General features: G+C 38.5%; 1 protein-coding gene across 2 annotated transcripts in view; it reads right to left on the reverse strand.

Moving 5' to 3' along the window:
• Nucleotides 1-255: 255 nt before the first annotated feature.
• ADCY2 (adenylate cyclase 2) overlaps nt 256-27552 on the reverse strand; it is a 229686-nt gene continuing 202389 nt past the window's right edge. The window contains exons 18-24 of one of the 2 annotated variants that reach the window (XM_063326199.1): nt 26221-26305; nt 20106-20264; nt 13376-13522; nt 12200-12307; nt 9997-10111; nt 6021-6145; nt 256-4697 (exon numbers count right to left, since the gene is read on the reverse strand). In XM_063326199.1, the coding sequence (XP_063182269.1) occupies nt 4545-4697; nt 6021-6145; nt 9997-10111; nt 12200-12307; nt 13376-13522; nt 20106-20264; nt 26221-26305 (892 nt within the window). In that variant the 3' untranslated portion in view covers nt 256-4544. The remainder of the gene's footprint in view (nt 4698-6020; nt 6146-9996; nt 10112-12199; nt 12308-13375; nt 13523-20105; nt 20265-26220; nt 26306-27552) is intronic. The other variant, XM_063326198.1, reaches the window with a different exon arrangement.

A 27552-nucleotide genomic window follows, 5' to 3' on the forward strand; every position in this document is an offset into this window, starting at 1 on the left:
TTTAATTTTAATTCTATTTTAATATTATAAATTAAAATAATTTTTAATGTTTAAAATATTTTTTAAATTTTAAAATTAAAAAATAAATTAATATAAATAAAGATTAAAACTTTATTTTAATAAAAACAATTATAGAACTGGTTAACCGATACCATTTCCATTATTATTTGTATGCTGACTGATATCTGCTGGATGGGTATTCCAGTTCACTGTGTCAGACGAATATTCTATTTAATAACCCGCTTGGTAAGTAGAGTAATACACAATTTTATACATGAGGTGGACATTACTTTCGTAACAATTGTTATTTGTAAGACTGTTTTGGAATGCAAGCGTGAAAATTTCTTGTCCTAGAATGTCAATCTTTCAAAATACTTTGTGTATTACTTCCTGTCAAAACTGAGATTTTCAGGAAGGGCATCTCAATGGCTAGAAACATATTTGGAAAATACTCTATAAAAGTTTTTCAAACAAATCTTGGCAGAATCTTTATTTTGAGCAGTGGCATCCTACAACATAAAGGGGGTTCATAGTTGCAAACAGGATTAAAATGTCCTTATCTTGCATTTTGACATATTAAAAACTACATTGACCAGAATAATTTCTGCCCTTAATTTTGAAAATGTTTAAAATTCGTATGTAGCAAACTTTAGGGTGAACCAGCTACAGTTGATCTATACACCACTTTTGATAAATCCACACAAATTTGACGTACTTCAAGGAACAAAAATACTCTTTTAATTACATGTTTTATTTAAGATACATGTATGTCATTCTACATTTGTTTCCTCCCTAGAGTCACTCCACTATTTTAGACAAGAAAATAAGAATAAAACTAAAAAGCCCTAGTAATAAAATTGTTTGGAGTCCACCTGTAAAAAGTGTTGAAGGGTAGTATCTATGTCATATGAAGGAGAATATGCTATCTGGCAATGAAAAAACATCTTCATACAGAAAACTATATATCAAAGGACAAGGCAATCATTGCTTTTAACAGTAAATCTGGTGCTGTATAAAGCGTCCTGACAACTTCGCTAATTATTTGTCCTGATATGAAGTTCTGAAAACAAATTGGGACAGATTTTTAACAGCTCTACCTTCGGATGTGCACAGCTGTCGCTTTAGAAATAAGCAGGCTGAACTCCTACCTGTGCCTCAGTGGAAAAAGGGAAGGTCTGTAGATATTTTACAAAATAGAGGAATCATAAAGGAATATAAAGAGAATGAAAAATGCTTTTCACACAGCATAAATGCTAATGTCTGTTTTTAGAAACGGCAGCTAAATAACATTAATTTACAGGTAACACTAACTATGTTTGTAGTTAACAAAAATATCTGCAAGTCTAATTTTTCTTCCTGTCCTTTGGTAGCCCTCCATAAATTGGAGCAAAGCTCTGACTTTGAGAAAGAAATCCATCAGGCTCTCCAGGTGTTCCCATTTGGATTTCATTTTCCCAGACCACAGTGCATCACTCTTATATTGACCTTTTGGCTGCTGCCTCATGGTGTGAAATACATTTGCATTGTACTTTTTGAAGTCACGCTTTTTGTGGTTCACCAGTGACCTATGAACTACAGCACCACCATGGAAGTCATAGAACTTGAGCCTTACTGTGAGGTAGAATATATGGAATGTCAAATACTGATTTGTATAGTTATCATAAAGCTTTCCCAGTTACACACTGATCTATGAGCAGTGTTATGTCTAGTTATTGAGGCAGATGAAATCATCACAGGAGGGGAAGAAAGAGGATACAAGAACTCTGGGTCAATCTAGACAGGGGAAAAATAAAACAGTATAAACAGTAGATGTAAAATGCATTGGAAGACAAAAAGTATTTATTGGATACAAATAGCTTCTCAGCACTAGAAAGATAATAATAATACTCAGCAGTCGAAGGCTAGAGAGAGGATGGTATGCACCTTTCTTTGTCTGGGCATCATACTGCGGGTGTAATCATCTTTTGCCCACTTTCTTGTTCTTTAGCTGGATTTGGCTGCAAGAATTTGAATGCAACTACAAAATGAGAGAAGAACAGCAGTGCAACATGAGTGCTCTGAACGAGGGCATCCTCAACATGATCTTGGAGGGCACGTATATATCTTTCTTTATATTTCATTGGACCAGTCAGCTCACAGCCATTCAAATGGTTTAACGTTTCATGGCTTACAGAAATATAATGCTGGTTAACTTTTATCACAATCATAGAAACAAAGCTATCAAATTAGGTACAAGGTTTCCTACTGATGTGCAAGAACACAAGTGAAAAGCAAAATCCTGAATGTACAGGTTATACCTGAAAGCTGCACATAGATACGACAGTACAATATAATCAACTTTACATAAAGGGTTTTCATCCACAGTAAGAAATAATTGCTTTGACCTGTGATAATATCAGAATGATTTTAAGGGCCCAAAGTACATTCAAAGTCTAAAAGATTAATATTTTTTTTCAGTGTTCCTAGGACAAATTTATAGTGAGTGCAGAGGAGGGATTTAGAAGTCTTAAAGTATAGCTAAATGATAGCTTGTTTTAGGCAATGAGTGAGACATTGTTTCTGCTGCCATGTGAGCTATTTGGAAAGTCTTTCATTCCACTGGAAAATATTTATGTTAACTTATTAATTAAAAGGAAGAAATCATAAAGACAACAAATCTTTTTAATGAGATTTTATTAGACTGAGCACCTATCTTGAGAGTTACCGATCAAAAGTCTCCAGCTCTGGGTGAGACGTCAAGTGTGTTATGTTGGTCGTAACTGAAATAACTTGCATTTTGCTTTTAGACTAACTTAAAGGGATCAAAATTCAGATTGTCTATTTTACTGCAGATGTAGATACTTTGAAATCTACTGCCATTCAAATTTGCTAGTGGGCAAATGGCTGCCATGAGTAAACTGTGGCACACTCAAGTGAGGCTGTGGCATGATGCCATTTATTTGTGAGCCACAGTTTTAAGAACTCCTTCTGAAAGGACTCCAGTGCAATATAAATGTAAATATATGTTCCACGAATGAGAAAATTGAATACTTTTTACATTTCCATAACATGTCAGAGCTTACAGTGCATAACTTGACTTCTATATTCATACAATACCAGTCAGAAAAAAAATCTTGTCATTATATGCTATTTTGTAAATAGGAGGATTTTATTCATTTTGGTCTTGTTAGGATATTACGACTAAAAGAATATGTTAATTTCAAGTACTGATTATAGCAAAGCAAAAATTAGTCTTTACTATCTATGCTTCAAAAGAGCATAGATAGTACAATTACCTGCTTTTGCAGTCTTTCACCTGGCTTATCTGTGAAACTCCAAAAGTGTGATACTTTTAATTCAATGGGTTTTAAATTAATCTTGAATATCCACAAAGTAGAATTTTTTGTACCTTCTGCTCCTACTCATATCCTGATAAATTAGAGTATTTTAATCATCCCATGAAACCCGGCATTGTAAAGGTTAAGTGAAAGGCATGCAAGGGCAAAAGAGGTTATCAAAGTGCAAAAAAACCAAAACATTTCTTCTCTTGTACAGCTTCTCCTAGCTATTGCTTAAGCATTGCAGGCCAGTGGCAAAGTAGCAACACTACTACTGTCTCCAGTATCCCCCACTTGGCTTGTGTTTATGGATTTGAGGTAAGTCTTCTGGGTCACCCAGGGAGTACATGACTGCAAAGTGCCTAGGATGCCACCCAAGACTGAAGACAATAGAGGTGATTTGATTTCTGAAAAGGCAATAGCAAGCCTAGCAGATATTATTGACTGAGGCCATTGAGATAGCTGGCCATAGCCTGCCTCAACATCTAACTGCTGAATAAAAAGCAGCAGCGGCAGCAGCAGAGGACGCGCAGGTTTGAAGCAACAGAAGCCATGGAAGGAAGCAAAACTAAGAGACAGCAACAGTAAGACAAAGTACATATAAACTTTTAATGAATTAACCTTACAAAAGACAATAGCTTCAAAACATTTGACACGTTTGTACAAAACTATTCCAGCATTGTTAGTTCTCTCTTCAGAAAGAATGCCAGCAAGCCACCCAACGTGTCCCTGGCTATGAGATGCAACTGGTGATCACATCCAAATCATGTGTGGACAGAGTAAACTTATTTACAAATACTGTATACTTTAATACCAGATTAGTGGATGCTATTGGGGAGCGACTGTATTTTCCAGAAAACACCATGCATCAGGAAATAGTATGCACCCCTAGCTTTATTGCCTTTTTTCCCCGCATTTGTCACTAACATCTCTTTTTAGTCCTTTCAGGATGAGTTATCTCCTTTTAATTCCTATTCCTTCTTTTCTTGTCTTTGAATAACAGTGCAAGTAGCAGTACAATCTTCCAGTCCTATAGCGTACATCGCAACTGTCCTTGAACATAGGAAATCAAGGTGCAAAATGATGGCTCATGGGACTATTCTGCAGCCATATTAAAATAAGTGCCACATACCAGAAAATAGCACGCATGTTAAGGGCCAAAATGTAGTTAAAAAGTGCGTGATACTTTCCTGAAAATATGGTATCGATGACACGTACAAGCTTTCTTCAAGATGCCACGTTCCCTTGTGAAAGGGATCTTGTCATTTCGGTATGTACAAAGTATGTCTTCAATTCTCCTTTTCCTTTTACATTTATTATTCCTCTGCAAGTGCTCATGTACCCCAGTGTTTGCAGGACGTTGTTCGTCTCCTCTGTAACCTGCAACAATACAGTAATGCAACCAGCATCGATAACAGAGCAAAGCGGAATCTTCTTCCGGAGTGTGAAGAGAACATATGTTCCGAGCAATTATAAGGGTTTTGCTATAATGCTTATAAGGCCTTTAAGGGTCTCAAGTGAAGTGTGAGCACCTGAGCTTTCAAATAGGATGTTGCTGGATGCTGCTTCTAATATCTTACATCGAGTGTCAAATTGGGTAAAACCATTTCTGCACCTAGGATTCCAAACAGAGGCCTCATAGGTACACAAATCACTAGGCACTAGGGACAACACTCCTCCTCATAGAGCATTCTTCCCAACTGCAGGAGCTGTTTCTCGTTTCAGTAGACCCAAGGTTCCCCATCTTCTAGCAAACGCTAAGGCTGTGTGAATGAAGTGATAGTAAGACACTAGCATCATCTGACAGAGCTGCTGTTGCCACTTTCTCACGTAACTGGCAGCGAACCAAGCTTTAGGCAGTTTTGCCATTTTAGGTGAAAGCTCACTAGGACAGAGGTTGATCAACAGCATCAGTGGTCTCTGACTGCCTGTATTTCTTCATGGAGCAAGCAACTGTTTGTTGATGTCATTTCTTTGACATCCCTTCTGTTTTCAGTTTTGACCAACAGCGTGTAACTTTTACTTTTCCATTATTTTGTTCTGAATAGCCTCAATCACAGACTCGGAGTGCTCTCAATCACCTGTTGAGATGCCAAAGTGCTAGGCAGCATACTAGGCAGATACTTAAAATGTGATCCCTTTGGAATCACCAGAAAGCTAGTAAACTGAAGGTCATTTCTATACAGATCTATCTATAATTTGTACAGATAATTATCTATAAAGATTATTAATCAGCATTGTTCATTAAAAGGGAAGTTTCATGATTGCTTTATGGATTTAACTTGATGTACAGCAGTTGTGGTAATTTCCTTTATTTAGAAATAACTAACATCAGGAATGGCTTTCAGAGATAAGGTAGCTAGTATTTTACGAGTTTAGAAATTCACAGAATAGACATGTGATTTCCCTCAAATCCTCTCTTAATCTAGGGATGCACTGACTTCCTCCACTGTATTCCTCTGTAGAATCAAGAAAAAGTTCTGATTCTTCTCCCATTTTCCCTGTAATTTTCTTTTAATTCTTTACTTTCCTGCTCAAGGTGTAATTCTTTTGAAATGTACGGATACTGCTGGTAGGTAATTTTTTTTCTGTAGGTCTCCTTAGCTCCAAAACACAGCCCTGTTTAGTATACAACTATATAATCCTTTTTAAGCACTAAATTCAAAGGATTAAGATAAATACTAGCACAAAACCAAGACTTACCTGTATTTTATCTAAGACACCAGTGCTGTCCATCCTGCTGGCCACATTTACTGTATTGCCCCAGATATCATATTGTGGTTTTTGAGCTCCAATTACTCCAGCTATTACAGGTCCATGGTTGATACCTGGAAAAAAACAGAACTTAACATTGAAAAAGAAGATCCACCAAACAAGGACACACAGTGCATCTAGTAACATATCAAGTCAACGAACATAGTATTTGTCCCGTGCTGAATAGTGAGTACAGCAACCGATAGTCTGTTCACAACTGTTTTATCAACCATTTACAGCACGAGGATGTTAGTTATAAAAATGCCAAAAGGTAGTTCATCTAATTTTAGTTTTACAGCTCCCTCCCATCCTGAATAAATTTGATATTTTCAACCATTAGTATCCTAATAACCTGCTACTGCTCTTATTAGATAGCATGAAGAACACACTGTGGGAAGGCAGCAGCTCCTGGGAAAACAGATATGCAATAATTTCATTTCAACTTGTAGTGAAAAGGGCTTCTCCTTCCTGCAATAGTTTATGGCCAAATTAAATGACTTTTACAGTATTCTTTGCTTCTTAAATGTAGAATAAACTAATGTGAATGAACTGGAAGGATTTGCAGCCTCGTTCTGAAGGCTGGATTGCCCATAGAATGGTCCTAAATAACTGCAATATAAATATATGTATTGAAATAATTTGATTAATTATGGAGTAAGAGTAACAAATTACTAGCTCTGAAATGCACGTTGTAAGAGTGAAAAACAACATCGTATAATCCCTCAGACTCTGGGCATTTTTTATCTTGCAGTCAGTTCGTATCCTATGTTACATTTGCAAAGGGAGTTGTACTCTGCTAGTAGGGATGGAAAACAGGAAGCAAAATCAAAAGCACTATTGCTAACCACTGTCAAATATGCTATAATTGTAACTATACATACCCATGAACAGGAAAGCCAAGTTAGACCTAGTGAGAAATAGATCCTAGATAAGTGAGTAGTTTGGATTTCTAAAATTATCTCCACATCAATGGATCATAACTGATCTCTATTAATTCCTTGACATAAACCATCACTGCAGATATATTTATGCAGCAAAATGAAAGTGTGATTGTAGCACGGGGACACATCTCAGAGCTCGCTCATCTAGTACACATCATATGTAAATGGCATCACGGCAGCATGGGCTAGCAACCAGGCTATAAGCCCACCTGGAAAATGGCACTGTAGCAGTTAAATTTATGCAAACTCTAAAGGATACCAGACAGAACCTGAAAAATATTTCTCTAAGCGCTTGGGATTAAATGCACAAAGGGGCTTAGGCCTTGCAACAGTCTGCATTAACAACCAAGTCATGGTGTGTATTTCTGCCTCATGACATCCAACGCGTGGAAAGCACTAGGGACCAGAATGGAAACCACAAAAGCCACCTGCCGAGTAGCCCAAGCCGGCTAGTAAGGAATACTGAAGAGATGTGTGTGGCATACGCTCTACCATGGTCCAGAAATTAGGGCAGTGCAGTGGGACTTTCCTACAAAATACAATGGGCAGGAGGTGATTTTTTTTTACCTCCTTCCTGAACCACCACTGCTGATGGTTTGAGTCATACCTCAGGGGCTGGAAAGCCAGCTTCAGATCCCTCCACCTTCGAGGAGACTTCTACCCATAACTCTTAGGAACGTGTTTTGGCCACCCAGGCATTCTGGGATGTGTCATTCCGGCTAGTGTGGGTTTTCTTTCCACGACACACGTAAATGTTTGTTGGGGCAAGGCTGGAAGAGTAGTACTCTCAGTCCAGGTGAATGCTCTAACAGGGGTGATGCCATCTGTCTCCTTCTCTCATATCCAAAGCAACATTTAATTATTCCATGAAAAGGCAAATACTGTTCAGCAGGACAGACAGAGAATATCTCATTCCAAAGTATCCTACAGCCTGGGCTCATAGCATTCTCCAGGGAACAGGGATCCCCGTGCTTGAGCAGCCTCAGCCAAAAGCAGGAATCAAATTAAGTTCACCTACAACACAGATGAACGTTCTAACCATGAAGCTATATGGAAAACAACATCAGCCTCTATTCTGTTCTGAAAAAAAGCAGTACCTGTGTAAAACTTGCCACAAAAGCACATCTGAGCTTGTCTTCTAAATCAAGCACCTCAGCTAACACAAGGGGAGGAATGCCTGAAATGTAATCTAGGTCCTCCCCTCCCTTGCCTGACAGCAAGGCACAACTCCGAAGGCACAACTAGCATTTCGGGCACTCAGAGAAAATGAAGGCTGAAAGTTGAGACCTCTAGTGAGTTGCAACAATTCTAGGGTTAGATGCTGGCTGAGGAAGATTTTTACAAATGGCAGTTTGGGTTTAAATCCTTCAGCAGGAATTATATTGGAGGTAGACGCTCAGATGTTTCTGTGGCTCTTACTGCTATGGATACCACATGCTTTCATGGTCAGGTGGTAGTGGGAAGTGGGGAAGAAGTAAAGTGAAGATGGGAAGTGAAAATCGCAGTGGTACCTATATTGGATGAAGGTGGCAAAAGTGACACTTTGGGACCTGTATAGATTTGTAGATTTAAATATTCCTCATTTCATGAAGCAAAGAAGTCTGACTTCTCTGGAACCTGTAGCAATAGGACAAGCAAACACTTTAAAAATTAGAGGTAGCTATCTTTTTTTTTTTCTCTTAGAAAGTTTGCTTCATGATCCCCACTTTAAATGAGTCAGTGCTGCTTTAATCAGTTTGCAGATTTAGCCCCAACACTCAGCAGCTCTTTATCTGTACTGACACTGCTGATATAAGGATGTTTGCAAGTATGTGGCATGTGTCATCTATGCCAAGAAAGGAACTTCTTTTTATTTTGTGCAGAAATATGATATCTCTACACGTTTCTTTTAAACCCATCAAGTTCTGTAACACTTTGAGAAGGATGCATACTTCAGACTTGCTTTGTCATTTTTTAACTCTAGGAAGGAATAGAAAACATACTGGCAAAGGAGCGCTTTCAGGAGCACACGAATATTTCAAGTCAGAAGATAGCAAGGTTTGCCAGTGGGTGGCACTGTGAAATAAACATGAAAGGAGAAGCCAAAGGGAAAAGCAAGCAGCACAGCAAGGAAAAGAGAAGACAGGAGAATAACTGTTGGAAATCAAATACTTCTGACATGTTTACAGGATTTATGGGTTTCCAATATTTATTTACTGCTTTCATTTCACACTTTCCAAGTTACATATTGCATTGTAAAACTGCTGTGTACTGCTATCAGGAAATAAATATTTTGGAACATATGGTTCTTGACCAGCTCTGAATTAATTTATTTCATCGTGCTTTCTGTGGCTTATTGCAGCTGCCTGTTTATTTTTAAAAATACCACGATGCACAAGTAGAAGCAATTAGAAGCTGAAATATAAGGGATACCCCTTTCAAATATAAACAACTGGTCCTCTTTGCTCTTAACTGTCAATAACTACAGAATAACAAAGAAGAGAAATATCCTCCTTTGTCTGACACTGGGAAGGAAAGGGTGCATTTTTGTATTCTTGCTTGAGTTCAGTACATCTAAAATATTTCATACTCCAGCCTCACTGGCCCCTTATAGCTCTTGTCCTCCAAACCATTTATATGGTTTTGTAAAGCCCTGTTTAGAGTCTTCTTGTGTCCTTTGGTATTGATAAGCTTAAAAAATGTATACGGTTAACAACCTCTAGAATAATTATTACAGAGTTACCATAAAACAATTGAGAGACAACGTATTTTTCAACCATTATTTAGGAATACTGCCCTTTTCTGAGTCCAGCATTGAAACGCTCGTACAGCAGCTATGGTTAATGGGCAATACCGCGGAGGCTGCTTTTAAACAGGGTAAAGATAGTGCTATTTTCTTTCATGGCCTTTTTGGTCAGTGCTACCAACACTTTAGTCAGCTGGTACTTTACACTGAATTCTCCCCCTCCTCCGTGATATTCTCATAAAAATCCTGTGATACATACCTACTCGTAACTTGAAGTCATTGAATGAATGCTTGTTTATGACATCCAGTTTTGCCACCAAGGCAAATGCGAATTCCACCATGGTTCCTATGTGCATATATTGTCGTTCAGGTTCCTGAATTTAAACAGCCAAACAAACAGAGTAAAATCATTTTCCTTAGCCTTAGTTGCTGTGAGAATACAACCAAAATATGCTGAACACTTGAAAGCACTTAAACCCTTAGGGATGTCCTAATGACAGCAGGCAGCAGAAGAAAATTAATGTAGAAGATGGTGCCCTGTTAGATCAACCTTGGCATCAGTTAGATCAATCAATGGCCAATAGACCAGGATGCGTTTTACTTACACAATAAGGCAGTCTAGAGATGATGGATCCAGAACATATCTAATGTAATGTTTTGATTGTCAAATAACTGATTAGCTTCTGTCTAATCTCACAGGCATTCAACGTCTGTGTGCGCCTAGGATTTCCTCATTAATTTTCTCTAAGTGTCTGCTGCTATTTTATGGCCTTTAATAATAAATAACACTTGTGAACAGCCCCACAGAGACTCCTCCCTCTCACTGTTGCACAGCTCCGCACCCCAGCTAATGGTTAAGCTTCAGTGAAATTCACAATTTTAAGAGTTCCTCCACTGATCTCATCTGGTAAATAAGTAAGCACCTCTGAGAACATCTAATAGACTTGAAATGAATAAAATACAAGAGGAAGAGAGGAAGAAGGCAACCCCTCCTCTGTCCCCCAATTTACTAGCTTAGAGCTTATACCACTTATAAAGGCTATAGACTTAATGTCTCCTCATACATCAACAGTGTAGCCTGACTTCTAAGTAGTGGCCGAGGCGAAAATTGATTTTCAGCCTCCCACAGCCCAGGGCAGGACCCTGACAACAGAGTGATTTCATAAGAGATGGCCTCACTGATCTCTATGAGAAATGACTGAATCTTCCTCATTTCTTGATGTAACGCAACAGAAGAGATGGACAGATGATGACTTTGGGAGATGATTCATAGAGTAGATGCATCAGCCTAGGTGGGACAGTAGTGGTGCGTGCCAGAGCAGCTGCTGAGATGAATGAAGTCTGTTTCCTTTGGAGTTCACTCCCAGCTAAGACAGATGGTTTCCTGTTCAGCTGATGTATTTGGTCCCCCTCCTTAGACACTTAGTCTTCCTTGGGTGCTTGTTTTAAGCTGGGGGCTGTTCCCAGCAGTGTGACTAGCAGTCAGCCACTGCCACGCTAGGTTCTGCAGTATCTGTGGATTTTTGGATGTGTGGATGGAAGATTGATGAGTTTTGGTGGATTTCCTTTAAAAATGTGTACTAAATCACCAAAGGAACACTAAAACTTGGATCTCTTGATTCCGTTTGTGGAAATAACTCAAACAATAAATTTCTTCCTGTGCACACACTAGTTTCAAGTTGTGACTGAAAGATCCTTATGTGTTCTCATCCTTAGTCTACAGTTCTACGTTTCCTTCATCCTCTTCACCTCCTTGTATTAAATGTCAGAGCTAATTTAAAATAATTCTTTTTTTGTCCTCAGGATCCTTAAGGTCTATAGTTCAGGTGTTAAAAGCTTCTCTCTAGAAGGAACATGAGTTTGGCAAGAACGCATTAATCCTTAGCAGAGAATGCGTTGATTCATAATTGCTCTCTCTGTGTCACTAACCTGTAGTACTCTAAAAGATCATGGCAAAGCAAGGTTTTTTGCTTAAAAGTTACGAATTGCTTCTCTGAACTTTATTCCTACTGACTGCAGTTCCCAATCCTATCCTATTAAGTAAACCAGAAACAAAGGAACATGTTGTCAGTGCTGAGCCTGAGGGTTCTGTATGTGTGTGGTTAATACAGCTACTGAGCCCTCCCAGCTTACAATGGAAAATACTCATTCTTGCAGTCTTTTGTACACTCTATAAATCCAGTTCTGCTGCAGCATGTAGCAATAAAGTGCTATATTGTATTTGGAGTATAAGGCCTGTGTTAGACTTAGCAAATACAGAGGTGGCATTTTCAAACCGCCATGTGAATAACGATAATTCACAGAGACTACTAAACAAAAGTATACACTTGTCCAGTACAATACAAGCTACGTTAATAAGAAAAAACTAGGCCACAACATTATACATAACCTGCAGTTTAATGAACAGAGTTTTAGCCTTCATTTGAACATGTATTTTATTAAGCAGGAACCTTTTCCTGTACCTGGCACTGCTCTTGGTTGGGTGTGGCACTCAATCCTGTTGCTGCCATGTAAGTGCTTCCAATGGTCTTTATCTTTTCAACTCCACTGAACTTTGGCTTTGACAATAACTGTAAAACAAGGATGGTTATTCATTATTCAGATCAGCAGCCTTGTTACTCCAACAGCATTGTTACTCTAACACCAATTCTTGGAATGGTTTCTTAATAGACACCAAATGGCTTCACCAATATATACAGGATGAAGGACTTAAGGATGGATACAACAATGGTTACAGCCTCCAAGGAGAGGGAAATTCTGTCTGCTAAAATACCTTTTTATTATAAAGGGAATAAATTTATAGTAATGAGAATAAATTCCACCTTATTGTCCATACAGCTCTTAAAAGTCAGTAGACTTTGATATTGGAACTAAGTCACCATGTGAGCCAACAGTTAAGCTTTAAGCAGCTTTCTGAAAGTAAGCATCTCTTCCATGCCAACAGGACGGTCCATGCCAATGGGACTAAAATCCAAGGATTTTAGTTCATATCCCAAGTTGTTTTGAAAATTCCAGTGTTCTCCAATGGGTGCTGTGCTCTCTGAGTCATAACACGATCTTAATGCCTTTTCCTAGTGTCTTCATCGCTAATAACTTCCTTTAAGACAAATACTGTTCTCAGACCTTTACAACTGCCTTTTCACAATCCATCTATAGTCATACTCTGTACTTGCTTGTAACTTCAGAGAGTGGAATATCAAAACTTACACAATCCTTTGAGTTGCTCGCGTATCAACTGATCAACGCTCCGTATAATGAGACCAACACAGATCAGGTATAATGTATACCTGACTGTAGGCACTAGTATTTACAAACTGTAGCTAATAAATAGCATGTAATATCACTGTCTCGTGAACTGCAGCTAAAAGGCAAAAAATTTCGCCATCAGATATACACATAGGATTCTCATTATAGCTAATCAAAAGCAACTGAGTATGATGTTAGATCAATATCTGATTTATCCCAAATATTTTTTTTTCCTTTAATACTCCCTGTAGGCAATTTCCACGTGACTAGGAACAGAAAAGTTCTTTCCTGACAGATCTTCCACTCTCCCTTTCAAGTACATTTGCTTACTGTTGCATACCCTGGGTTATTAAGATTGAAACCATATGTTGATTGTTGTTAGAAGTACATACATCATCGAAGTCAGCAATGATCTCATTTAGCAGCCTGAGACATTCCAAGCCTTCCTTATTTACATCAGATTCTGTGTAAAATTCCTTGAAATCCGGAACAGAGGCAAACATTACACAGACACAGTCATACGACTGGTGATACAGATCCTGTCCAAAAGAAAACAGAATAGAGAAAAAAAATTCTGACATACCCAGTTCTAAATAAAAGTTTCCTTATTAATATGCAGTGTCCTAGTTCTGAAAAAGAAGGCATTGCAGTCGTTGGAATGCCTTAAGATGGTGGTTGGGTATTTTTTGCATTTAGTTGCATTTATTAATTCTAAATGGTGGACAAACCTGTTTGTTAAAAAGACTCAACATATACAGCCGAAAATATTTTAGTGATTTAAAGTTACCTTTTTTCCCCTCCTGAATATTAAATCCGTGAACATAGAATGCTCACTAATTTATTAGATAGGGCCCATTTCTGATGTTTCTCATGTAGAGAATTTGGTCTGCCTTGCACGGCTGAAACTATATTTTGCAAAATAATCTCTAATTTATTATTAGCTGTTTGTGTTATTGTAATAACTAGAAAACTGAACCAAAATCACAAACCCAATGCACTACAAATGCATAATGCAACACAATCCTGATAGCTCTTAACCTAAAATGACAAGATGCCTAATAGGACAAAATAATTCTCATTTCTTTTCCATAACAAGGAGCTGAAGCAAAGGGAAAGAAGTGACCTGAACTAAAACTTATTCATGTCAGATTCTCCACTGCCTTCTGTGACCACTGAAATGAGAGCACCTCTGCTCCACAGGAAGATTCTGGGGCTAAAAATGACCACACCACCCCCTGCTTCAGTTTCCTCTCCATTGCCCTTAAACGTAAGAATATCTTTTCTTTCAGGATAAATTCACATCCTGAAAAAAAAGGAAAGAAAGAATATTTATTAAACCAATTCTTAAAAAAAAATTACTATCTGTACGCAAAGGTAACCACAGCAATAAAAGATGCTGTAAGCTACTACAAAATCAAATTCCATCCAAGTTATTATTTGAGTAAAACAAGGTTTTCAATACTCATGTGCATAAGGTAAATAGGATTTGTTCTTCGATTTCAAGAAGCATCAACTATTATTTCCCTTTTTACTTATCAAAGCGATTTTTTTGCAATTTCACTGGCAGTATGTTTCTTATTGGAAGAATGTGGTGTGTCTCTACACAGATGTGTCCAGACATAGCAAATGTTTGTTGGTGATGTATAACTGAAAAATAGCAGAACTATGGGAAAACTGTTGACCGCCTCATCCCAGAACAGGTGTGAGGGAGATTTCTGGAGAAATATGAAAATAACGGCATACAGCGAGGAACACGGGCAGCTGGAGGAGGTTGATGATTTATTACTAAATTTTTCTGCCCCTTTATTTTCTAAGGCTCGCATAACCACAGCATCACTGAAGCTCTACCATGTCACTGTGCAGTGGGGATAGAATATATTGTTGCAATTCACCATTATTATTTATATTCTTAAAGCTGAGCTGATTGAAATTGCCCATCTGTACCTGACATCCAGCTTACAGACATATATGCAAACTCAATATCACTTTGAAGTGACCTGATTGTGCAAAGGAAAAGCAACTAAACCAAACGTCCAAGCCGATGAGTTCACTGTCAGATCACTACTAAACTTCAAAGGAGTTCTGGATCTCCATTGTCCTCTTCCTGAGAGAGTTTTTCATGAAGGACCAATATTGTGATAATATTTTTCTGCCATCTATTTTATCCACCTCTGTAAACACTTGGTTAATAAATTTAATCCATAACATAAAGTAATCAAACAGTGGGGAGAGGGAACCCCTCTGGCTGGATGACATAAACGGAATTTAGGTAATTTAAGCACCTGACTGAAGTATTTAATTTGAGAGCACAGTCATCCTGTGTCCTATATCGTCAGTACAGCAGATGCGCCTACCTGGACGGTCATTTTAATGCCAGCTGGCAGAATCACCTCAGATAGTGTTTCTCTCTCTCTCAGTTGGTTACGGAAAAAAGGCTAAAGAGGTAGTTTTTCCTAATGTAGGCACTCAAGAGAAGTGCCTGAAAGTATACAGGATGACTGAGAAATTCAGAAGCTCAGGTCCAAAAGGGCTTCTCTTTGCTCCAGTCTCCCACACTTAAAACCAGGTCCACTCTGTAATACTGCAATGACATCCACTGGCGACTGTCTTGAGTATGTATGCACCTAGACTTGGGGCAGACATACACAAATTAACTTGAAATTAGTTAAGCGGAGCCATAGAAGAACTCCTCAAACATTTACCTTTTGCAGTCTGCATTTTGCTTCACATCTACCTACTTCAAGTTTACCTCAGGCATGCCTACACTGAAGCTACAGTAGCATTTGCATACAAATATACTCAAAAGTTAGTATCTGATGTGCTGAGTGCTTTCCATAGACAAGTTAGCAGAACAGGTACAGAGCTCATGTTCTGTGGTTAACCCAGCTTTCCTTCTATTTCCTCAAGTCACCTTCCCTGTAACTTGATTTCAATTTTGGGTGAAGGAATTCAGGCCACAGACATTGTGCTGCATCACAAATATAGGGTCTTGGGAATAGAGAAGGGGAAATTCACAGTGTTATAGAAAAGACTGGAGGGAGATACAAGAGTACTCAAAACATGGATTATTATTACATGTACTTTTGAAACACGACCTGACAAAATAAACAGGTTGTATACATCTGTGAACAAATATTAAAAAAAAAAAGAATTAATTTTGTTCATATTCCTACCATGTGGAAAAATCCAGTAAATTAAATCCAGCCAAATAAATAGTACACTTGTAATTAATATTAATACACAATTCTATTGTCCTAGGGATTCTGTTAATTAGTAAAAAAAAGTTGTTTTAATTCACCAGATAAACATTAGATAGCAGCTGTTTTATTTTCTTCATGGAATCCTGCTGATTTTGCATCCTGACAATGTAAACTGTGCCAGAATTACACTACTGATGAGATACTGGTTGTAAAGTTTGTGAAACCAACAAAATCTAGGCACCAACGTGATACTGGGACAGTGCCATATCTGAAACAGTTTCCATATCTGGAGACTAATGCCAGACTAATGGTTTATTTGAGAATATAACTTCAAGTTATAAGAATACAGGTCTGTTAGGAGCTACAACTAAACCCTTAGAGGAAGAGGAGAATAACTATGCAGTGCTGCAGGCATATGATATTACTGAACAATAGGAAGCAGAGACGGTAGAAGGTGGATTCATTTTACCACCTCATAATACAGGAACCAGAAGATAAATAAAACATTTACAAGTAGAATAAGGAAAAATATTTCACATAAGAAATATATTAATGTATATTTCATTGCTATTCAACAACATGAAAGACAAGAGCTTAGAGGGTTAAAAACTTGAATGCTTATGTGAATACTAGAAAAATGCATAACTAGGAAGTGTATGAAAAGCATCTGCAGAAGCAAAATGTGCCCTTACATTTACACGTAAAAGCAGAATGGTGAATAGCACATTAACCCTCAGCTGTTCCTCAAACTTTTGCTGAAGAATCTAATGCTGGATACTGCCTGGACCCTGCAGTTGACTGGACTGCTGATGGCTGGCAACTCCTGTCTTAATACGATTGCCACTGAAAAAAACGTGGAGCCCTAATTAACTATTAGGAAGTGCCTTTGCTGTCTTCCCTGAAAGCAGAAGTGTTGCCCAGAACAAATCACGGCAACTTGCACAATTCACAGTCATCAGGGAGAGAAATATGACTGAGCAAAAGACGGGGGCAGAGCTTCAAATAAAAGTGCTGTTGTGACACAGGAAGATCAGCGTGCTTTATGCTGTTGGCTGTCCACCCAGTACGGGGACAAATAACCTGTAATAAAGGGTTGCATGCCTGTCTGTTCCAATTACAGACACAAATCTTCTTTTTCTGTAACCAGAGTTATCACTCCTTCCTCTCCTCCACCTCAAAATAAATGAACACATTGTATGTGAACACTTGTCATATGCTGAAGCTCAGCAACAGTGTCCCATTTCTCTTCCTTCCTCTCTAATACTGGGGCAATATCCATCCTACTAATGCTCTATAGCGTAGTTCCAGCATGGAAACAACAATAAATGGCACTGTTTATAACCAGATGAGTAGTAATTGTGGCTGTCACAATAAATGTCAGAGAATTTTAAGGAGGCATTCCCAGCTAGTTTATTTCGGTCATTCATAATAATAAAGGCTGTGGCAATCAGGTGTCTTAATTTTCCTATGAGTAGTTCTATTGAAACAGTACTCTCTCCAAACTGTTTAATCAGAAAATTAAATGCAACACCCAACACCATTCCAGGAAAGAATGGCTGTGCTTCTTTCAATAAAAGAAAATCATCCTGTCTGCTGCAGTCAACCCCTTTTTTTTCCCTTTTTTTTCCCCTTTGATAACATGGGGATTTCTGCTGGTTGGCCCTCCTTACTGTCCCCTCTTCTTCTCCAGTGCCTGGAGACCTTCTCAGGATGGAGGCAGCAAACTGGTCCCATTCCACCTCTTGGAAGGGTATGGCTTTAGCTTCTCTGGGACAGAATTTCGGCTCTAAGTAGGGCGCTGGCTCCATCCTTCAGCTAAGGAAACAGGATTCCTCTTGGTCAGTAACGTGCTTGCCAGTTAGGCCGCAGCACAAAAACTCCTGAGCACTTTTTACTAATAGGGGATCTGGATGATAACAGCATAAAGGAAAAGGCTGCAGAAGCGAGGTGCAGATGTAGTTAATCCTGGCCCCACTTCCTGCTTTTCATTTTATATTTGTTCCTATCTTTCTCTCTCAACTGCAAAGTACCCTGTTTGGTACCCAGCATGCAGACCGTAAGCAGAAACCCAGTTCCGGAGGTTCTGTTAAAGCAAACAAACCTTTATTACGGTTTGCTCTGGAGTAACGTTGCTTTTAGCATATCAGCATTAGTCAATGTGTATCCTGTTACGAAAAGACCTTTGCTCGTTGTCTAAAAGTACAGTCCCACTACTCCCAGTCAGCACTGATCTACTCATTTCACCCCCCTTTCACTCCTGCTGCCTGTTCTTCAGCAGCATACTTTGTTTTCCTTTTTCTCCATACAGCTGCATGCATAGAATTCTAAGAGAAGTAGTATTCTGAAACAGACTATTCACCCATTAGATCAATTTTAATCTCAAAATATGGTTTAAACAGAAAAGAATACACATAAAAACATATTAACATGAATGTTTGCAACTAAGGAAAATGTGGCCGAATTTCAATTCAGTCTTTGTTTACCTAAATATCCACACAAAGAAAACAAAGGCTTGATCTGTCCTAACATATTCTTAGGTGTATACACATACACACATACAGAATGTCTTTTAAGGCATCCCTGCTGACATTGAAACAAATCTTAAGACATGACAGATGCTTATATTCTTGAGCATTTCCAGGGATTTGAAAGGCACTTCCCCCTTCAAAAACTGTGTTTAAAGAGAAACAAAACAAGAAACAAGTAAATTATTTTTTTAAAGGAATGCTACTAAAACTATGTCAAATCATTTTTACTTCGTCTGACATGATAGATAGGAGAGCTCAGCACATTACCATTTCTGATCTTCGCTAAATTTACTAAAGCTCATTTGAACCTAAGAATTTTGAAGGGTGACAATATAAATCCAGTTGCCAATACAAAGGTGAGCAGATGGTGTTGCTCTGCTGGGGAGCTGAGATGGAATAGCACATAAATGAGAAAGCAATCTCCTGATGGTTTGCTGTGTTTAATGCCTGAACTGAGAACTGGAGCTGAGCCAACCTGGCTTCCAGCCAAGGTCTTCACTGGATTCAAAGGAACCCCACAGCAGTCTTCATTTGACATTAGCTACCAAATGAATATTTGCAGGTAGTACTCAAGTACTGATACAAAGTACTGATTAGTACTGCTTAATGCAAACCACAGTGAAAGAGAAGACATTGGCGTTTTTGACTCAAGAGATCGAAAATGAATCCCTAAAGCTGCCCTCTCCCCTCTTTTCTCAGTTTTGGAACAATTGTTTGGTGTGCACAAGTAATTAAAACTATTGCATTTAAGATCTCTGTAACTGCTACTGTCTCTAAATGGTTCTCTCTCTAATTTTTTTCATCCTTTTTTGCTTTATTAAAACTGTAAAGCAATATTAGGAGCAGATCTAATTTCTACCAAAGTCGACAGGGCTCTTTGGTTGCCTTTTCTGGTGCTTGGATTAGGTCCATAAGCAGTGAGTAAACAGGTAACTCAGTGTTCAGAACCTCCTTCTAGAATTAACGTAGCCGCCGTTTCAGGGAAAAGGTTAATTTTCACTGCAGTAAGCAACGTCTCCAGTCACCAAAAGAAATTTCAGAACCTGGATGCAGCTCCACTCTAATCACAAAGGAAAAAGTATCAGCATGCATATGATTTAAATTTAAATCCATGTTGATTCAACCATCCCCTTGATCCTCCTCAGCCTTTTTTCCTCTCCTTCGAAAGGCAAAGTGCATTGCCACTTAACATAATTTCACATTTTTTACTTCAAGGTATTAAGGTGTATTCAGTGCTATAAAGCAAGCTGAAATCTCAGGTAGGTAAAGGGGACTGAAAGTGACTGCAAATCTATAATCTCACTGTATGGACCTACTGTTCAAATCAGCATTAAGTAGAATTTCCAGGATACGCTGCTTTCTTACAGAGCAGAGGATATACAGAGATGGCTGACCTCATTCTTCAGGTTTCTTGCCAAGAAGTGTTCAGCTACATGGGCTGGAAGCACATTCTCCAGAAGCACCCGATTTAGGTTCTCCATGGTTTCAATCTCTTCCCGCTCTTTTTTGAACTTGTTCTTCCACAGGAAGTCTAACCTACAGTAATATTCATTCTGTTACAAGAGGACACAGAGGTAAAGAAACAATAGGCATCTTGTCCTGATGGAGTACAGGTTTAAGAGACAAAATAAGCACAGTACACCACCCCTACAAGGCTATTATTTGGCCACTCAAGTACAATTACAGATCACACAGAAATCAAACCCCAAGCACACACTGTGTGACGTACACTTCATCAAAATCATAAGCCCCACCCCCGCAACAAAAAGGCCCATAAAAAGGTCCAGGAAAAAAATAAAGTTGCAAGGTGCTTTAAACAATGGAAGGTGTATTTATTTACTCTCAGGCTTTAGTAGAAATGAATTCCAGAAATCAAGCACTGTTCTAGAAACAATTTACAGTTTTGCAACTTAATATGATGTCTTATTTATCTGAAGTGTAGATTGTCACTTACAATAATGGCCATTTCAGGAAGACCCGAGCTTTTACCAACTTGAACTTATGTCATCAGCCTGGTAAAAAGTGGGCAGTACAAGAAAAAACAGCCCATTGACATAATATGCCTTCTGCTTATCAAATCATTATCACTTTGTCAAAAATAGCTCAGTCAGTTGGGCCAACACAGTTTTGGTCCTGTTGGGATTTTTGGTTGTTTGTGGTTTTTTTGTTTTTTGTTTTTTGTTTTTCTGTTTGTTTGTTTGTGTTTTAATACTGCTTTCTGTAATACTTTATATTTCTTTTCTTTTTGTCCCAGAGTTTTCATAATAATTTTTTAATATCCCCAACAATAACGATAGCTGGAACTATATGGAAATGTATAACGTTCTTGGAATATCAGTATTTTTGGAGATCCGATTTCATTAAAAAGAAGTTGAGAAATGAATAAAAATGCATTTTTTTGAGCTCCCTCTACTTCTTTTCAGTATTGTCAATGTTTTTTTCATAAATTCTATGGCATTATTTCTACAGTAAAGCCTCCACTGGCCTGACTGTATCATTTCAGCTGATACAAATCAAGAACGATTTCAATGTAGTCCACTGGTTTAATGCTACCCTGCAGCCTCAATGAAGACTATGTTATTAACCAGGAGAACATGACTATGATGACAATCCTATTATAGAAAAACCTAAAAATACTATTTTTGTTAGCAGTCAGTAAGCATTCACATCAAAATGAGAGTAGTCCTTCTGATCGGACAGAGGCTGTCACAGCTCAAAATGATTCACAGATATTTTGTTGAGATCACAGCCAAAGCTAGAGTAGAAAGTTGAAATGAGGTGGCATTACAATGATTTGGCAAGCTTTTAAATATGTATATTATATATTTATACATCCAAGTTCCCCACATACATGATAAATTCAAATGCTACCCATTGTGTTCATGCAGAAAAACATCCAATAAAAACCTGGGATGTCAGAATTATTGGCATAAATTGACAAAAGTAAACTGGATGCCTGGCATAAAACTGAAATTAAGCATCCATACATTGTAGCAACTTTGTATTGAAAGGAAAAAATGCTAGGTAAGCTGAAGTCTTCAAGAAGATATATTTCTTGTTTGACAGCTAGTATTAAACAGATAATTTATTTACTGCTGTATTATTTATTGAATGAAATTTAGGCTGCCACAAAAAATGACTTAGAAATAAGAAAAAATAAAGCAGAACATATTCTACAATTTGCTTTGAAATTTAAAAATTCAACTGACCTTACTTCAAAAAGACTATTTCAATTTCAGACTTTCAAAAAAACAAAAAAAAACCCCACTATCCTATTAAAACTGTAAATTGTGGGCTTTTTTATTTGTATGACCTAGCCAATTTAGTATGCACATCATTAAAGAATCTGTTCAATCTTGGTAGCCTTGCAGTCATATGAAAACCAAGGTTGTTTCTACTTTACCTGTTATCTCCAGAACCTTTTCAACATATCAGAATGAAAATATCTCCGAAGGGCCCTTATACATCTGCGGGCACAATATCCTTGAGATACAAGATTTTCCTTCTTTACTTAACAGCACTTCCCAGCGGGTGAGCGTAGTGGAACACCCAGGGAGGCATGAAGGACACTGTGTTCCTCCAGGCAGCACAGAGCAATTGGCTTCCTCTAGGACAAGAGACTACCATGCACCTGTGCAAGGCAATGCAATGCAACCCCACCCCAGAGGCTTAAATCAGCGGTAACTTATTGGGCAAAAGCAGTTAAGTGCAAAAAGAACTTATTATGTCGCATTGATTGCACCGAGACGGGTTTATCTATATTTTCAAACACTAGTGGGACACTCACCTGGGTCTATTTTCAGTAGTTGCCTGAGTGGAGTGAGGCAATGAACTAATTCTCCTAACTGAAAGAACATCACATAGGAAGTCAAGATAAGCAGCTCAAGAGTAGCTGCCGATGCTGCAGGTGTCTACAGACAGGGGAGATGAATGCTGTGGTGTCCAGCAACGGACCAGCAACGGAAACACCAAAGCAGGTAAGATCACTAGAAATTAAATCTTGTGTTTCTTTCAGCCTCACCTCACAGCCATTACTTACAGACAGCAAGTCTGAGAAACTGTCTCAACGTGGAGCGTCAGCAGAAGATGTCTTAGAACTCATTAGTAAGCTGATCAACAAGAAGTCATCAGCCTTAAAGTAACCAAAGTGAAAAGCTGCTGGTCTGAATCTTCTGGCAGATAGCCTGATCATTCAAAACAGCCACAGCGTCAGAGAACTGACAAATAGGGTATAAAGCAAATCTTTGGAAAAGAGCTGAGGTGACCCTGGGAACAATACAGCAAGATACTTTGGAAGAAAACTATGCTAAGAAAAAGAGGTATTTAGACATACTAGCTAAAGCTGACACAATGGGGAAGAGTTGACACCTCTTCTGTAAACATGCCTCCCTCTGTTACAAATAAGTCAATGGGCATGTGAATAGGAGTGAAGTTTGGAATAAGTTTTCATTAAATTCTTTCAGAAGAGGCTTTTGAAAAGACTACATTATCTGAGAAGGATCCTCTCACAGAATAAATGCTCACTAAAAAACAGAACAGAGAATACAAATAAACAGTTTTCACGGCTGAGGAAAGTTGCCATAAACATCTGAGCAGTAATGAAGCCAATGAAGTTCAGTGTTGATAAACACAATATAATCAATCACGGGAAAAACCAAAATATTCACCTACCCTACAGAGTAACGAGATATGTGTAATTTTACGTACTGATAAGGAAGGAATTCACAGGCTATGTAATTCAAACGGGGCCATAAGAGAGATTTAATGCTCAATAATATTTAAATGTGAGCACATTTCTTATACCGTCTAGCCCATACCAATCTGCATTCTCCTGGGCAATGCCTGGGCAGGGTGCAAGAGTCACCATTCTCAAGATACCGTCTGCCTGCTGCCACCCTATTTTCAAATAACTGTAGTGGCATGCATGCAAAATGAAATGCGTCACTTTATCTAAAGTGCCAGGGAATGGTTGTAGCCTACGCTGGCACGGCTGCTGGCTGCTCACCCCTTTCCTATGCGCATTCTTTTGGCACAAGCATTGCTGCAGCCGCACCATAAAAACAGATCAGGAAATAGATCTGGCTGAAACCCAACTGTTTTTCCAGCATTAATTTTTAAGCCAGATCATCTCCCTATTTTGGGCCACTATATAGCTCCACAGGCAGCTGTGACAGTACAAATGAGGAGATACAAGGATAAGAATGAGTAGCTGAGGGAAGGTCAACTTCTTTCAGTAGGGATGCTGGTTGTGCAGCTAAAAGTATTATCTGGACCTAAGAATTAAGTTGGCTTATATAACGTGTAATGACATACTAGCTCTCCCTCTCTTCATCCCCATTCAGCCAGAGACACACATTCCCCCGCCTGCTTTTCCACCAGGACGGGCATCAATCTGTCTAGCGCTGAGCAGGTTTACAGACCTAGGCTTGCAGGAAACCATTCGATTTTTGTTTAGATGAACCTTCTTGTTACTCGCTCTGGGGACAGAGGAGCACCAATGCCAGCTTAAGGGAAATGGAAAGACCACCCTTTTCATCAGTGGCTGTTATGTTTAGCATTGTTAAAATGATCAGACATTAAGAGATGAGAAAAGACATGTTATTATCTGCAAAGTAGAAACATGCAATAGCAAACAGAGAAATTACTTGTATATTACCCTCTGTGGAAGAAGGGTAAGGAAGAATTTTACTTTGCCTACGCTGCCAAAATGGCTTGACAGCGTTTTGCAAGTGCCACTCAATGAAAGTAGCAAGCAGAAAGTTTAAAAACAAACAAGAAGATGGATACTTTCACATGACTTTTTATCAAATTGTGAAATTCATTATCAGACAATGCTGGGAAGACCAGGAAGACAAAATGGGTTACAAAGGGATCAGACAGTGTAACAGAAAGCAGAGCGACCAACAGCTATTAAACATTGCCACAGAAATGCCAACTGGCAGAAGGTGGGAATCGTATGTCCCTGGAAGGGTCACTCTACGCAGGTTCACTTCCTCCCCTGTTCTTTTCCCAAGCATTTGCTACCTGTCAGTATCACTAACAGTAACGTAAAATGGCAGGTCTTATGCCAGGTATGTATTAAAAATTAGTTCATAACATTTTCTAGTTAACATTTAGACTTTGCTTGAGAGTGTTTGAAAGCACAGAGGTTGTTTTTTTCTCCTTCTTTAAGAGAGAAGAAATTAGCAGAAAAATCAAAGGCAACAGACTGAAAAGTCACAAACAAGTGGTATCACGACAAGGATCCTGGACCTACAGATCTGAAAACAAAAGACTTTTTCCATTACAGGATCATTTTTCAATTGGTTTGACAGGGAACAACACACACGCACACGCTGTTGTATGCAAAACAAATTTTCTTGTTGACGTGACTGAACCCACAAAGAAATATTCTCCTTGCCCAGTGAAGATGATGTTCCTTCATTCCTTTTTTATTGGTTTCACACCTACCACCTCCATCTGACACCTTGGTTGACAGGGACTAAAGCTTCTCAACTGGTGCGATGAAGTATTTATACCTTTTTCTGAGTGGAAGTAGCTGTGCGCCAGCCCCACCCTCTGCTACTGTCATCAAATGAGCAAACTAATTCTGTGCTGGCATCAAGGCAGACGAAGAATGTTATTTCTAACTCAGGAAGGATGTTCCCCACTACAGCAAATACTGGAGAAGCTGCCAAATAAGAATTTTTTGTCTAGTAACCTGCAGGGCCTGCTTGACAATTTAAATGACAGTCATTATGTTTTGGGGAATTGTAATGTGAGTGAGTGATTTACAGACAGTGTGGGATAAGATCCTTCCCAACGCTGCAGGCTATGGAGGTACAGGCTGTTCATGAGATCTCACATGGATTGCCTCTTCCATCTCAGAGCCCTGTCTTGTGCACTGCATCGTTCCTGGCACAACCGACTGGAATTGCAGCTTTTAGCCATGGATCGTGTACAGACCCGAGGATTTAGAGAGAGCCTTGCAACCTGCCCTCAACTTTGTAGAGGGTAAGACCATTGACATCACGTTTGCACCACAAAAGTACAACTGGGCAATAGAAAGAGTAGTTTCCTGTCGGGTCATAGTTTTAGTGCAACTGTGGCCTCAGCATGTGGTACACTTCTGTGTGCATGCTACGTTGTTTCTGTGTCTGCATCAAATGGTAATAACTGTGAAGAAAATAGCTTGTAATTAAGCAACTAGGGAGACAGCAGATGGATGCAGACAGATGGGAGCACACTAGGAAGATATGAGACAATATTGGTCAGCATGACAAGCAATAGTTACAGCACACTATCAGCATAATGTCTACAGTCTCAATGACAGTAACTGGTGACTTTTAAGGGCGTATTGGAAGGTAATAAAGAAAATAGCTTTTTAAATGCTTCTGACACTCTTTTGCAAGGGCGTAGGGCAGAAGGCGTTTGTCAGAAAATCTAAAAAATGTTTGAGAAGCTGGGAGGCTGCAGGTGGAGGCTGGCATTGTGTCCACGGATGCAGATGAAGAGAAGCGTGCATCTTACCTGTCTACCCAAAACCAGTAATGTGACGAAGAATATAAACAAAGAAATTGAGCCCATTGTCTTCAGGTCTTTCAGTATTCCTGGCCTATAAAAGAAAAACTAAGTAAAACAAGCTGCTCAAAACTTAAAACAAAATTACTTTAGCACAAGAATAAGACCACAATTTATACTACTTCCTGGTATTTAAATTAAGACAATTTAAATATGATATGCTTTATCATTTGATGAAATATTATCATTTCCATTATGTAGCTTTAATTACTTCTACTACATTCTGTGAAATGTGCCTACATTTTGAAGTCCAGTAATAAGATGAGGATTAAGTAGAAAGAATATCCTTGTTTGATTACAAATGGAGAACATTTGGTGCTTATTCTGTACAGGCAGATTAAAAAGAGTTGTTGGGGTTTTTTTTTTATGTAATAACACTACTTCCATAATGGAGAGCTTGACCTTATCCAATAAATGTGAAGAAACAGAGATTAAAACACCTGACTCCCAAGATGTCTTTTCACCTCAGAATTATAGAAGGCACGAACTAGATCTTGTACAGAGTTTACTGAAAAGCCTGCATTGGGAAAAGACACTAGAGGTAATGGGATACAGTTTGCACTAGCACTCTCCTACTGATGCCACTGAAAGAAGAACCTGGGTGAGAAGATTTAGGAAGGAAAATACCAACAGACACACAGCTTGACTGGCAAAATCAAGGCTGCCAGAAGCACGTGCTAAATCTAACCTGTCACGTGGTTCTCCATCCCATCACAGAGATACCGTTTCCACTAATGCAATGGAAACATAAAGACTTGGGTTTGTTTATTAATCTTTAGATTTAAGAGCAAAGAAAACATACACTTGTTTTTTAATTCAGATCCTTTTCCATGGTTGTCTCCGTGTCCTAAAGATACTGAGCAGTTTACAGCACACAAAAAAGGATACTGAAACTCTACTCTGAATATTCAGTTTTTCTGTTGTGGCATATGCACTGCAGACTCAGCCTACAGAGAAGAGAAATCGCCTCTTTATTTTCAAAATGAGGTAGAAACTACATGTGTCCAGAAATTATTTTACACAGCAATACTTAGAATTAGAGTCATAATTCTGTCTTATCACACATAACTAAGATTTCAGCAGTCTCACTGAAAATTTAGCATACAAATTTGCAAGCTCAGTAAAAAAATCCAAACTGTTGGTCTATTTTTTCCAATAGCTAACACTGCATTTGTAAAGTTTTAAGACAATGTACTAGTTCCTGAGGAAGTTGATTTTCTTTGGCTTGAAGCAAATATGCTTTAACAGCCTTAATTATGTTCAGCCTTAGGCCTGAACAAC

Source organism: Chroicocephalus ridibundus, chromosome 2 (assembly GCF_963924245.1).
Source record: "Chroicocephalus ridibundus chromosome 2, bChrRid1.1, whole genome shotgun sequence".
Classification (NCBI taxonomy): domain Eukaryota; kingdom Metazoa; phylum Chordata; class Aves; order Charadriiformes; family Laridae; genus Chroicocephalus; species Chroicocephalus ridibundus.